The sequence below is a fragment of the Theropithecus gelada genome, chromosome 3 (genome assembly GCF_003255815.1).
Source record: "Theropithecus gelada isolate Dixy chromosome 3, Tgel_1.0, whole genome shotgun sequence".
Taxonomy (NCBI): Eukaryota; Metazoa; Chordata; class Mammalia; order Primates; family Cercopithecidae; genus Theropithecus; species Theropithecus gelada.
In genome coordinates this window covers 76,977,960-76,992,505 of record NC_037670.1, presented here as the reverse complement: position 1 = coordinate 76,992,505, position 14,546 = coordinate 76,977,960, and the positions used below count along the sequence as shown (strand labels likewise).

The 14,546-nt window shown below is 40.8% G+C and overlaps 1 protein-coding gene across 4 annotated transcripts in view; it reads left to right on the top strand.

The window, feature by feature from the left end:
* SEPT7 (septin 7) overlaps window positions 1-5,545 on the top strand; it is a 120,051-nt gene extending 114,506 nt beyond the window's left edge. For all 4 annotated transcript variants that reach the window (XM_025380199.1, XM_025380200.1, XM_025380198.1 and 1 more), the window contains 2 exons: window positions 3,329-3,468; window positions 4,489-5,545. In XM_025380199.1, the coding sequence (XP_025235984.1) occupies window positions 3,329-3,468; window positions 4,489-4,528 (180 nt within the window). In that variant the 3' untranslated portion in view covers window positions 4,529-5,545. The remainder of the gene's footprint in view (window positions 1-3,328; window positions 3,469-4,488) is intronic.
* Window positions 5,546-14,546: the final 9,001 nt, after the last annotated feature.

The window sequence follows — 14,546 nt, the reverse complement described above, 5'->3', positions numbered from 1 at the left end:
GGCAGGAGAATTACTTGAGCCTGGGAGATCGAGGCTGTATTGAACCATGATTGTGCTACTGTACCCCAGCCTGGGTGACAGAGCTAGACCTTGTCTCAAAATTATATACATAATTTATGGATGGATTTATATATATATATATATATATATATATATATATGGATGACAGTATAAAACAATCTTTAATGATAAAATTTAGTAAGATCCCTGTGTTTTATGTGGCTTCACTGATATTTGTATCTAAGTATATTAAGAAGAGATTCAGATCTCTTCTGTTATATTCTTAGAGTTGATTGCATTGCTTTTGTAATTACTGCATAAAATACGGAAACCTTTTTTGACTAAAGGCTTAACAAAAGTACTGTAATCCATTGAGTAAATAGAATGCATGGCATGAGAAAGTATTAAATAATTTCGAGGAAATGTTTTTATTCCACATAATTTCTCTTACATTATTGGGCTTTTCTTGTAATTTCTTACTAAAATCTTTCACTGTTGTTATATTTGTTTTGAGTTTAATTTAGCCAGGATATGGAATAATTACTCCTGGTTTGAGACTGCTGAGCACTACAGGACTAGCATCCCTGGCACTGCCACTAAATGCTAATAGCAGTGCCCTCCTATCATTGGGCAAACCAAAATGTGCATGCACACACACTCCCAATCAAGAATCACTGTCTTAGCTGTTTCTATTGTATTATAAATGAATAATTAAAGTTCTTAACATGACATTTTGGAGATTAATTTATCAGCCTGTCAAATATATGCATTGAATCTCTACCTCTTCAGTAATTCACATATAATCTGGAAAATCTATATCCAAAGAGGGGTTGAAAAACAGGAATAATCAAGAGTCTACTACATTATCTCCACACTTAGATTCCATTGAGAATCTAAAAGTAGTTTAACTTATATTTGAGGCAAATGTATTTTAGGACATGTTGCTAAGAGTAAATATTACAAATAAGTAATTGTGAATCTGTAGCCAAGGAACCCTTTGGGAATTTTCATGATTACTATGAATGGTGAAGATAGTTTTGAAGAACTGTTCTTTGAAGGATGGAATGTTAACATTTAAAGGACCTGTGAAGAGCTCTGGGCCAAGGTTCCCACCTGATACTCTAAGCCATTAGAGAATTAGGCATGCTCATTCTAGATTCTTTGTCTTTTATGAAACCACATCTAGAGTGTATTTACCAACATCCCTGTGGTAATGAGTTTGCAAATCATCATGTATATGATACATGATATATATTATGTAAATATGATACATGTGAATACATAAATAGGTAAAGAAACCCTTTTAGCCTTGTTTAATACAGTTTCTCCTTAAATCCATTATGCTGGAAATACTTGTTTGGGGCACAACTAGCAGCACAGTACATCAGTCACAGCACCAAGCATCTTTCATTTATTGTGTTGTCTAGTGCACACCACAGCCCTCCAAGGTAGATATTATTGCCCATCTCTCCTTTATAGATAAGAAGAAGGATAAATTAACTTAATATGCCAGCATTTGAACCCAGTTAATTTTTAAGTTTGCTGTTAATTGCTAGATAGGTTCACAGTCCTGTTTTTCACAACTTCAGAATGGAAAAAGCTCTGAAAACTGCAAAACCTAACATGAACTAAGTTTTAATCCTACATATTGTGAATATTTATATATTTTACTGAAACAAATAAAAAGTAATGTGTTTGATTATACTTGCTGCCCCAGATAGCCCAGAAGGTATTTTATAAATATAGTATGAGCTCATTTCTAAACAGTGTTGTGGTTTTAATAACTGAAAAATGTTGAACTTCGAAAGGCGTCTGACCCCATGGGTTTCTTAAGAGTGAGATTATGACCTATACCTTTATCTACATGCAGTTAACACAAAAGATAATTACTTACATGTAACATAAATGTAAGTTAAAGAATGATGAACACTGTAAGCCTACCACCTGGCTTAAAAAAATAGAATGTTATCAACTCATTTGAAGACCCTGTGTGCCTGTCCCCTATTGTATCCCTCTCTCTCATTCCCAGAGGTAACTACTATTCCGAATTGTGTATATGTGATTCCCTTGCATTTAAAAAAAATAACTAGAGACATTTTCTTAGGTTCCTACTTTCTGACATTTGTTAGCAGCTTGTTTGCTGTCATCAGGAAGATTTCACCTCAGATTTACTCATGTTTGCTTAAGTGTGTCTTAGGTGATTCTGTCTTGTAAGAATTGCATGAAATAATTGAAATAGGAATAAATCTGAAGTCACTTCGGGCTTGCAAAAAAGAAAAATTGTATGCAAAATTATAATATATAATATATAATATGTATAATATAATAATGTTGTATATTAACATTATGTTAATATTAACTCACCAATGTAGTAAAATCTATAACAAAACATAATTCCTGGATAACCGAAGGTTTTGAATAGTCCTTGGGTATTTGGTATAGGAGGATTTAATCTGCTTTTAAAAATTTGTTGACTTTTCTTTTTTTTTCAGAAATGGATTGACTTGCATCTAAATGAAATTATTTATCTAAGATCTCTTGGACTTAAAGCCCTTTGTTTCTGCAGTTACTTTGCATGAGTGTTTACTACCTCTCAGTCAGCATTCTTTACAGCATTAATACACACAGGAGGAAGGACCACCTGCGGTAGAATCCCTGTAACTTGTTGAAAATCCACATTTCCAAACTGAACACCCAGATATTCTAATTCAGTACATCTGAGTGAGGTTCAGGATTCTGTATGTTTAACAAACATCCCAGGTGATTTTCATGAAGACCAATGTCTGAGAACCACTGCTTACAGGAATCAGAGTACTTTACTGGCATCTTTGAACTCTTAGGATCCTAAACTACCTGCTTTCTTTTCACTTGTCTTAGCTTTCTAAACTTGGAATTAGGAGGCTTATTCAAGTCCTGGTTCTTCCACTTTCTGGCTAGCAATCTTGGGCAAGTCATTTAAATTCTGCAACTGTTTCCTCATCTGTACAATGAGAACAATGATGTCTTCACTGCCCAGCCTCCAACATATTTGTGATTAAAGAAAAATGAGATAAGATAGTAATTTTCCATTATAAAGTACTCCACACTGTTAAGTTTGTTGCTTTTTTTTTTTTTTTTTTTTTTTACTGTTTCCCAAGATTATTGTCTTGGGTCACTGGCCTTTTGGGTCCTAAAGTAGGAGGAGTCCTTGACAGTGCTTTCCAGGTAGTACTCTGAATTTACAATAGGGCTATTCAATGCTCATACTCCTATCCTTAGGGTGTCTGGATGAAACATACTTCTGCTTCTGATTTCTTAGTTTTGTTTTATATACTGTGCTATGATTTAGCTCCAGCGGCGCCATGAACAAATGAAAAAGAATTTGGAAGCACAACACAAAGAATTAGAGGAAAAACGTCGTCAGTTTGAGGATGAGAAAGCAAACTGGGAAGCTCAACAACGTATTTTAGAACAACAGAACTCTTCAAGGTAACTAATAGCAGATTACTAAGAAATGTGTGTATTAATGTTTTAAAGAATTGTTTTCCTACTTATTTAAAAAACATTAGAATAACACTTAAAAAGTCATCACCCATTATCATGCATTCCAAACACAATGGTTTTCATGGATAAATATTTTTATATGGATGGATACAGTCTGTGTCCATTAGCAGTATTTTTTCAGTACATCTTTCATGACTTAATCTTCATAATTATGATTTAGCAGCTTCATAACATTCTCCCCAGTTAACTTACCTTAATTGGATTTCTTACCTTCTCCCCCCAATTGTTGGACATAAGGGTTGTTGTCAATTTTTGGCACACAAAGGGAACATTCTTCAAAATCTGTTACATATTTAGGAATACGTTTTAACTGTACTGGATTATGTTGTTACGATAAAATTCTTAAGACAAAATGTTAGATATTTAATTTCCATTACAGCTAATCAATTACTTTCTCTTAATTTATACAAAATTCAATAATATTTGAATTTTTGGTGTTCTTTTCCTTAATAGTTTCATTTAAAACTGAAAAGTGGCATTCCTATAAGGATTATATAGTTTATCCTCATTATTAAACATTTTCAGATTTGACATTTGTTCTACTACACTATACTACTGTTAACATTTTCCCCAAAGAAGAGGAAAATAGATTTGTAAAAGCAGTTGCACTGCAGAATGCAAATGACAGTGGGGGAAAAGAACACCCTGTTTAATGCTGGTTGATATTTTTTAGTTTGTGCTGTTTCATTTGGAAATAATTGTTCTTGTATATTAAAATTGGGTTTTGCCATATTTTTTACTATTTATCCTGGAGTTTTGTCAAATATTTGTCTAAGAAAATACTATTATAGATTAACATTGTCTTAGCTGTTTACTTCTAAGTCTTTTAATTTTTTTCAATGAAAAAGTATCTGAAAATCCCAACATTGTTGTAATTGGGTTAGCTGTTGTTATCATGTTTATCAAATGGTTACTCATCTTGATTATTTCCCTTTCATCATTTAGAACCTTGGAAAAGAACAAGAAGAAAGGGAAGATCTTTTAAACTCTCTATTGACCACCAGTTACGTATTAGTTGCCAATATGCCAGCTTGGACATCAGTGTTTGTTGGATCCGTTTGACCAATTTGCACCAGTTTTATCCATAATGATGGATTTAACAGCATGACAAAAATTATTTTTTTTGTTGTTGTTCTTGATGGAGATTACGATGCCTTGAATTGTCTAGGGTGTTGTGTACTTAGAAAGTAACAGCTCTAAGTACCTTTCCTACATTTTCTTCTTCTTTTTTTATTAAACAGATATCTTCAGTTTAATGCAAGAGAACATTTTACTGTTGTACAATCATGTTCTGGTGGTTTGATTGTTTACAGGATATTCCAAAATAAAAGGACTCTGGAAGGTTTTCATTGAGGATAAATTGCCATAATATGATGCAAACTATGCTTCTCTATGATAATTATAATACAAAGGTTCCATTCAGTGCAGCATATACAATAATGTAATTTAGTCTAACACAGTTGACCCTATTTTTGACACTTCCATTGTTTAAAAATACACATGGAAAAAAAAACCCTATATGCTTACAGTGCACCTAGAGCTTTTTTATAACAACCTCTTTTTGTTTGTTTGTTTTGGATTCTTTAAATATATATTATTCTCATTTAGTGCCCTCTTTAGCCAGAATCTCATTACTGCTTCATTTTTGTAATAACATTTAATTTAGATATTTTCCATATATTGGCCCAGCTAAAATAGAATATAGCATCTTTCATATGGTAGGAACCAACAAGGAAACTTTCCTTTAACTCCCTTTTTACACTTTATGGTAAGTAGCGGGGGGAAAATGCATTTATAGATCATTTCTAGGCAAAATTGTGAAGCTAATGACCAACCTGTTTCTACCTATATGCAGTCTCTTTATTTTACTAGAAATGGGAATCATGGCCTCTTGAAGAGAAAAAAGTCACCATTCTGCATTTAGCTGTATTCATATATTGCATTTCTGTATTTTTTGTTTGTATTGTAAAAAATTCACATAATAAACGATGTTGTGATGTAATAGTGTGTGGGGTCTTAAATATCCTATAGTCGATGTACTAGACTAGAGTATGTTTGGGAAGAAGCTTTTCAACTTGAGTTTGCCTCCTCTACGATGACATCTTTTATATGCTTGTCTCATTTAGAATGCATATGTGCTGGTTTTCTAATTTAAGAGATACCATATCTCTATTCATTTCTATCTCTCATTTGTATGCTTATTTTTCTGAGATCAATTTTTTTTGTTTCCCCCAGACAGGGTCTTGCTTCATTGCCCAGGCTGGAGTGCAGTGGCACAAACATGACTCACTGCAGCCTCAACCCTCTGGACTCAAGCAGTCCTCCTGCCTCAGCCCCCTGAGCAGCTGGATTGCAGGCGTGCACCACGACGCCTGGCTAATTTTTCTATTTTTTGTAGAGATGGGGTTTCATTATGTTGCCCAGGCTGATCTCGAACTCTTAAGCTCAAGTGATCCACCCACCTCAGCCTCCCAAAGTTCCGGGATTATAGGCATGAGCCATCATGCCCGGCCTCTGAGAACAGTTTCTAACTCATTCAGATTAGGTATACTCTCAAATTCCTGGAAACTGAAATTTTTTTAACTGGAAAGAGGGTAGTGTAATTTCTTTTCTCAAGGTCAAGTGACATAGATTTTAACATAATGCATAATTTAAGTAAGAAATTAAGTAAGTAATGTAGCCCAGTTTATTATTTTGAAATGTTTTACCCTGTTTACTTTTTAAAATTAAAGACCTAAGCAGAGGGAATAATTATAAGTCAATAGCAGAGAGATTGTTGTTTGGGTGTTTATTTTTTTCCGTTTTTGTGTTGAGAGATTGGGTTAACACCTCTAGCCAAAAATGTTTGGTTTTAGGGAGGCTAAGAACAACCTACTGAATTTGGAGAATGCAAAGGTAAAAAATGTATATAGACTGCCTGCCTAACTGGTTAAGTACTACTGCTTCTGGGAAATATTATTTCAAAATTCTATGTATTATTATAATAAATTTGTAAGACACATTCATTATTCTACCATGCTAATGAAAACTTTCAGAAGTCTTTATCCATGGCATGCCCAGGGTTTCACCTGAATCTGATATAGCATCTATATAACTTTACTTTTACTAGGACTTTTGATTTTTGACTCCAGGCTTAAGTATGTCAGAAGGCTCTTTTTGCTATTTGGCCTGTGGATTTCTGAGAGGATCATTCACAATACATGTAAAATTCAGGTAGGCCTAAGGAAAGGCCAGCTTGTAGAAAGCAAAATGGCAATGTCTGTTTTCCACTGTCAGAGGCATTATGTAATTGAAGTATCCTGTTAGCCACTGTCTTTTCGCTAATTAAGTGGGGCTGAACAAGTAAGCACTAATACGGGTGAACCACGTGGGCACCTTGCGGATAGAGTTTTGCTGCCACCTAGTGGAATGGGATATCATTGCTTCCATAGCAGGTTCACAAGCAAGTTAAGTGGACACAGCTTATTTCTGTGTAGCTCAGGCTGTAATCTTGAAAGCTGAGGAGATACCCATGCCTCTTGGACTCATTCGCTGGGTGTCACATTACCACCTGCACATTCTGACCCACCGCATGTTAATATGTTTTATCCTCTTGGAGGAACTAATCTAGGAGTAGAAGTCAGAATATGGTAGGTAAGGGGAAAAAAGGAAAGATGGCTTGATAGCTACGAATGCATCAGCAGCAAAATGTTGACTCAGAAAATTATCTAGATCACGGTCTCCAAACCTGATGCTGTTTCCTTACAGAAATATTTGTTGAGCATGTGTCCATAATTATATGTATTGATCAACGAAAATATATGTTAACAAATGTACTGCTACACTAATGTGAAAATTATGAAACAAAATTTGAAAGAGTGAAATAAAAAGGTTTGCACTCTTTTGCCAAGCCCCAGTGAATTATTACTTTCTACCTTGGAGGCCATCGATCTAGGTAGTATGTGGATAGTTAATAGTGTTGAATCACCAGGGAAGGTCCTAGTGAAGACCGCTGTAATGTCCTACTTGATTTGAAAGGAAAATTTGCCACATCAGTAAATCACAGTCCTTTCTGATGATAAGCTTGCAAATGTAAGTCCTTGCACTTCATTCAGAATTTTACCTGCCCCTTTTGTAATAACTTCCTGTAGCTGTCCTGTTCCAGATGGTAACCTAAGTAGTTACATGTGTTATTTAATCCTTAATGATAACAATTGGGTAAGTTATCTATTAGGATAACTTATTAATACATTAATAAATGAATAAGTTGCTAAACATTTTAAACCCTGCTTCCTCATCTGCAAAAGGATGGGGAAACTGAGGGTTTAAGATGTTTGGTAGCTTATTCAATAGGTGGTAACTGGCAGAACCAGAGTTTGAACTGGTCTTGGTTACATCAGGGCCTGTGCTTAAATCTTAAGCCTTACAAGTACCTGGTCTGCTACACTGCCACATTTCTGAAGCATGATCTTCTACAGAGTTGTTAGCACAGAGCAGAAGCTCCCTGATTAAAGGGTCAGCTGGCCACCAGGCAGCCTGGAGAAGCAGAAAGCACCAGACACGCTCATTGTCTCAGTTTAGACCCCAACTCTGAATTGGGCATATAACTTCTCTGAATGTTTCCTCAGCTATAAATGGGCCCCATGCCTTCCTTGCTGGTTTGGAGTGAGGATTACATTGTGACTGCACACGTTAAGGTGTCCAGACCTCAAGAATGTGACAATCTGCTGGGGTCATGACAGACCAAAAAGTACTCAGTTTTAGTGATGGTTTATTTTTAGGAAATGTGCATAGTGCCATGATAAGTCTCTGGATCTGCTTGTTTGTGCACAGAGATAGTCTTCTGGAGTTAATTCCATGGCAATAAGATAATTTTGGTCAAAAGAGGAAAGGTGTTAGTAATTGGAGTTATAAAATACATCATTCTTTGTAAGTAATGCTGAGATGGTTTATCAGAGTCTCATGTTTAATGAAAACTTTTGCTGCTTTTCAAGCAAACTTGGTTCCCATAATTTGGGATTAATCCATAGAATGTTCAAAATTTAGTGTCAGCCATTTTCAGCAGAAAATAGGGGCTGACAATTTCCTGTGTTCTTTAGAAGACTTTGAAAGCTTCATGGGAAGAATGAAGACAATTCTTGGCCAGAACATTAGTCCCATGGGGTGCTGGACCCAGCCAAACAGCCTTGTATTGGCAAAGGAGGGTCAAGTGAAAGGAGACCTTGTTCTGTGCCAGGCTCTCAAAGGGTAGCCTGAAACCCTATTGGCCACACAGAGCCTCTGTTTTAGATGCTGTTTGTGGACCTGCCGAAATCTAATGCCACTCAGGGCTTTCTGAAACCCTATGGGGGTGGGAAGAGGCAGTAGCTGACACCTCTGAGAGAAGAGGTTTGTGAAGATGTGGCATAGATGAGGAGGCTAGCAGAGGGGGGATAATCAGACACTACCAACAAACTTCCTTTTTATTCTCTTCGTTCTCTCTTTGAGGTGGACCACCCCACTTAGCTCCCTTTTGTACAAGTATGTTGCAAGGGAGCAGCATTTCACTGGGAGATTTGCATGTAAGTAGAGCACAGATTCCCCTGGGTGAGGGGCTGGCTCTCACCCAAGTTTGGGGATACCAAACTAACTTGTTCTGGCAAAGGCATACAACATTTTTAGCCCTCATTTAATTCTGTTGTCTTTGAATTTTTAATGATCTCTTTCATATTTAAATATATGCTCTACTCTAGTGTAGCACAGAAAAATTCCCTGTGTCTTGGATAAGCCAGTAGTTTTAAGCTACTTGGCAAATGGTGAGTGAAACAATGAGCACTCTGGTATGGACCGTGGTGTTAATGTGAGCTTTTTTCCCGCGTTTCAGAAGTCAGGGAATGTATCGGTGGGATGTACTGGGAGCTGTCCAATTTTTTTTTTTTTTTCATAGGGATAAATCTCAATGTGTTTATACAAATCTCTGGCTTACCCTGATAAAGTTAAAAAACAAAACTAAATGTTGTATACAATATTTCGGGAACACAGTTCTCTCAGACACAAATGAAATCTTCCTTAGACCTTTGTATTGCTGGGCAGAGGTGCCAGGAACTCAAATTGGCATTTTCTCTCTCAAATCTCCACCTCATTAGTGCCTAATTAGACCCCATCCCTAAGAGTCAGGTGCTTGAAAGATGGAATGGAGACCACTGATAAAAATTCACTTTCTGTAGTCGCCATTCAGGTATGATTGGCCTGATTATAGCTCATGTCCTGAAAAGGAGATAGATTTTTTTTCTCCCAACTTGTAAGGACTGATGAATTCATCCCACCAAATATGAATGTTTTAGACAGTATTGAAACTGGGAAAAATACCTGCCTGAAAAGGGAGAGAGAACTCACTTGGAAGTCTAAGGGAAGGAAACAAAATTGGAAAAGCGCAGCAACAAGTGTCTTGGAGTCCTTGCTATGTGCAAATACAGAGTGTTCACATAGACTCTGAACTAGAACTCATGAGAATGCTATGACATGGCCATTTCCACCTCTTTATAAAAACAAGCAAGCTAAAATTTCACTGTGTGATTCTGTAACATTTGTATTTGTTATCCATTGTTCCACAATAAATGCCCCTCAATCCTGGCAACAAAATTTAAACCACAACAATCTGTCATAGTAACATTCGTTATCTTAGTTTCTGCAGGTTAGGAATTAAGTGGTTTAGCTGGGTGGTCTGGCAGGGTGCCTTGCAGTAAAGATGTTGGCTGAGGCTACAGTCAACTGTGGGCTTCAGTGGGAGTGGAGGATCTGCTTCCACGATGACTCACTGAAATCACTGGCAAGTTGATGTTAAGCCCCTTGCCACATGGACCTCTCCACAGGGCTGCTTGAGTGACCGTGTGACATGGTGGCTGGCTTCCTCCCAGAGCAAGTAGTCCAAGAGAGAGCAAGGCATAAGCCACATGGCTTTTATGACCCAGCTCTGAGAGTCACACACATAATTTCCCAATATGCTATTGCTATTGCAGCTTCGTCCTGTTCAATACGTGAAGGGGCTGTACAAGAGCGGGCGTACTAGAAGGCAGCTGCCACAGTATTTTATGCATTTTCTGGGTAATAGGCATCTGTTCATTTTTACAAATAATGCTAACGTTAATATTTCTATATACATCTTGCCTAAATATGCAAGTGTTTCTGTAGGCTTCTGTACCAACATGAACAAAGCCAGCAAATACATCATTTTTAGGTTCATAAGCCTCTGTATAGATTTCCAGGATGCATCATGCAGGATGTTTTATTCCCCTGCCTCTTCCCCACTCAGACCAGATCTCTCTAAAAGCCACCTTACATCCCTTATAGTCTCTTGACCAGAGAAGGAGATGGGATCTCTCCCTCTGCCTTAGAGTTTGGAAAGTCTCAGGAAAGAACTTTGACAGTCCCAGTAAGGAGAGTGCTACAGATGTGGTCACTGAGAACCACTGTGAGCCACACAGCACCTCTGATAGCCTGCAAATCTGCCTTCCTCCTAGGGACTAGATAAATGAGGTGCCAGTTCTGCAGCACATCTGGGCCTTTGAATCAGACTCACCCATAACTCGTGCACCAGCTCCAGGCATAACAGGTGGGCCATCCTGGGGTTTTGGGTATGTTGCTGTCATCCCATACTCCTCTTCCCCACACGCAGGCAGGCCATCATGAGACTCCAGCTCTTTCCACCCCTCCTTGCTGCCCAACCTAGATGTAGGTTTACACTGGCCCCTACTCCATGGGTCATGCATACAAACCCTACATCCCAGCACGTGCTCCCCCTCATCCCAGTGCTGGCTTCCTGCTGGTACCCCCAACAGATTGCCAAATGCCCCTTCCCCGGACTTTTGACTTCATATTTTGGCATACTTTCAGACAATTTACAAAAAGGTTGCTAAAACACTTTTTGGTCTGAACTATTTTTGAGTCATTTGAAGCCTTGATGCCCCTTATACTAAATATTTGTGTGTATTTCCTAGAAACTCTCCTGTAATAACAGTAAACAATGATCAAAATGTGATGAAATTTAGTGAACTTTTAATAAGACTTAAAAACATGTATAGAGCTCTTAACTACCTTATCTTTAAGTATGTAATTCATATTTATATACTTTGCATTTTGCATTAAGTTCAAAGCCCCCAATTCAGGCTGTTGTGCTTGCATGTTCCTTCAAATGAATTCAAAGGGGGGTCACCTCGGTGTCCCTGGGTGTGGGCCCCTTTGGTGCCAATGGATGCTGTGGGTTGATTGGATGAAATCAGCAGCAGAATTCACACTTGTTTAGGGTTCAGGCTCCCAGTTCACTTCTCCCTCTTCTGTGGGACAGCCTTATTCTTTTCCATCCCTCCCTCCTTCCCTGAGCTCCAGGTCATTGAGGGCATGGGTGCAGGTGCCCACCCTGCACCAGACACGCGCGGGCATGATGCTCCTGCCCTGCAGGACCGCGCGACCTCAGAGAAACAGGCACGAAGCATTCTGAGAGGGACCCTTCTTGGCACAGGGTCACATCTGCAGAAAATCCGGTGTGTTCAAAATCAGTGTTCCCTTCTGAGGGCCCATTAAAGACCCAAACCTTCAGTCTTCTGTCCCCACGTCCAAAGCGGCGCTGGGCTCTAAGTGTTACCCGTCCCCGCTGAGACTTGCACTGGCCACCTCCGGGTGGACCCCAGGATTCCGGAGGCGGAGGCGGCGCGCCCAGGCCTGGCTGCTATCGGCGCGGGCTCCTTCTCACCCTCTGGCGGCCGCCGCTCTGCAGGGCCCGGGGCTCCCCGTGTGCGTAGCCGCTCCCTCGCCCCGCGCCTGTGGGTCCCTTCTCCGAGGAACCTCCGGTGTCTTAGGGTCGCCGGAGGCTGGAACCCACGGGGTCACCCTCCGAGGGTCAGCGGAGGCCGAGGCTGTTGCCACAGAAGGTGGCAGCACCTCCTCGCGGGTCGCGGGGTGTGGGCTCCCTCAGGGGCTTCTGGAGCGCGACCCTGCGACTCATGCCATTCAGCAGTCAGATTTTATTTTGTTTCAGAAATACTTCAGGGCCGTCTAGTCTTTTTCTCTATTTAGGGAAGAGTTTTAAGAATGTTACAAAAGAAGCAGACTCCTGAAACAACGTTACAGCTCAGCATGAAGAAAGCGTCCACTGAGTGTGCTTCCCTGGGGGTTAAACGTAGAATCTCTCCCTGTGGCCCGCAGTCCCGGGAGAGGAAGGCAGGGACCCCGTGAATAGTGGGGGCAGTGCCGCACTGTTTCCCGGGGCCGCAAGCAAACTCCCGTTAACAGGCTGAACGGTAAGCAAAATGTGGGTATTCCCTGCCATGCAATGCTCTTTAGCCTTAAAAAATGTGAGAGTCTGATGCGTGCTCCCAGGTGGGTGCACTGGGAAAAACTTACGCTAAAAGTGAAAGAAGCCAGACACGAAAGGACAAATACTGCATGAGTTCACAATGAAATATCTAGAATAGGCACATTCACAGGCACAGAAAGTAGGTTACGGCTTACCCCGGGCTGGAGGGAGAGGAAAATAGAAAGTTATTGCTTAATAGGTACAGAGTTTCTGTTTAGGGAGATGTCATGCTTGCTACTGAATTGTAAGTTAAACATTGGTTACATGGCAAATTTTATATGATATATAGTTTTCCATAATTTAAAAAATAGTGAAAACCCATTACGTTTACTCCTCTACCTCCCATTCACCTCTCTTAGGCCAGGGGCAGTTGAATGACTTAACTGGAGTCGTGCAAATGGAAGGCACAGGATTTGAGCCCATTGCAAACCCACCAGGACCAGTGAGGCACAGCGTCCCTCTGAGCAGCCAGCAGGCACCTGGGCCTGGAGGGGCTGCACCCTCACACCCCCTCACATCCCTGGGAACACTGCAGGTTACTCATCAACTTCCTCATTCTTCTCCCTGTGCTTTCTTTGGCCTGGGCCTGGTCTGGGCCTTGGGGTGCTGGTCCCAAGCTTCCCAAAGCCAGGGAGTGACAAGGACTGTTCTAGAACCCCATCCTGCCTGTTCCCCGCCCAGGTCAGCACAACAAGAGGGAAACTCTGGTAGCTTCCCAGAGACCCCTCTCTCCTCCTTAGCAGGTGGGGGGCAGGAGTCAGGCCAACACGGTTCCCTCATCTCCAGGGACTTCCCCTGCTTCACTGCAGCCCCTCCCTGTGCCCCTTCCCTCTGAAATCACAAGCTCACTCTCCTCTCCCACCACTGGCCCTCACCCACTCCTGTCCTCAACTCAGGGCACCAGGCCCCGGATCCCCACGCTTGGCCTCACCTCTGCGCTCACCAGCTGTGTGCATTGCCCAACAGGCACATCAAATGCCGCTTAGGTTGCCAAAGCTTTGGGAGGCAAAAAGCTTGAAGTTTGATACTGTTTTAGAAAAAGACATCAAATCACTTATGGGAAACCAGGATTTGTTGACCTTCATTGCATCTGTGTAGAGTTTAAGCTGATTTTTCTTTTGAATTGGATAGGTGGGTGGTGGCTGCGCTCTTCTTGCAGGGCTGACAGCTGCTGTGCATGTTGTTCTGGCCCTGGCCAGCCTGCATGGGGGTCAGTCCCTTCTCCAGCTTCTCACTTACTCTCACCAGGGCCTGAACATCACAGGGAGGCCAGGGCCTGAGAAAAGCCAGAGAGAGGAGAAGGTGGGAGAGCGCTTCAGTCTCGAGTTTGCTGACTGTGGGATGGGGTGTGGGGCAGAGTGCAGGGCACGGATGGGAATGCTGGGGAGGGGTGGGCCTGGGCCAGGGAGAAGCTAGGGCTGTCGTCAGCACAGGGGATGACAGGTCACCCTAGGGGGTCCCATTTTGGGTAGTGGTCAAGGACAACAGACAGCATCAACGCCCTGATGGCTGCAGAGGGGGGAAGATACAGGCCTGTCCTCAGAGCATCAGCCTGGCCAGTGGAAATGGAGCACTGGATTAAGAGTCCAGCACTGGATTAAGCGCTGGATTAAGAGTCCAGCGACCTCATCATGTCCTTGGTGGATGTGGGACCTCTCTGGAGAAAGGCAGTGTCAGCTTGGGTTTGACAGAC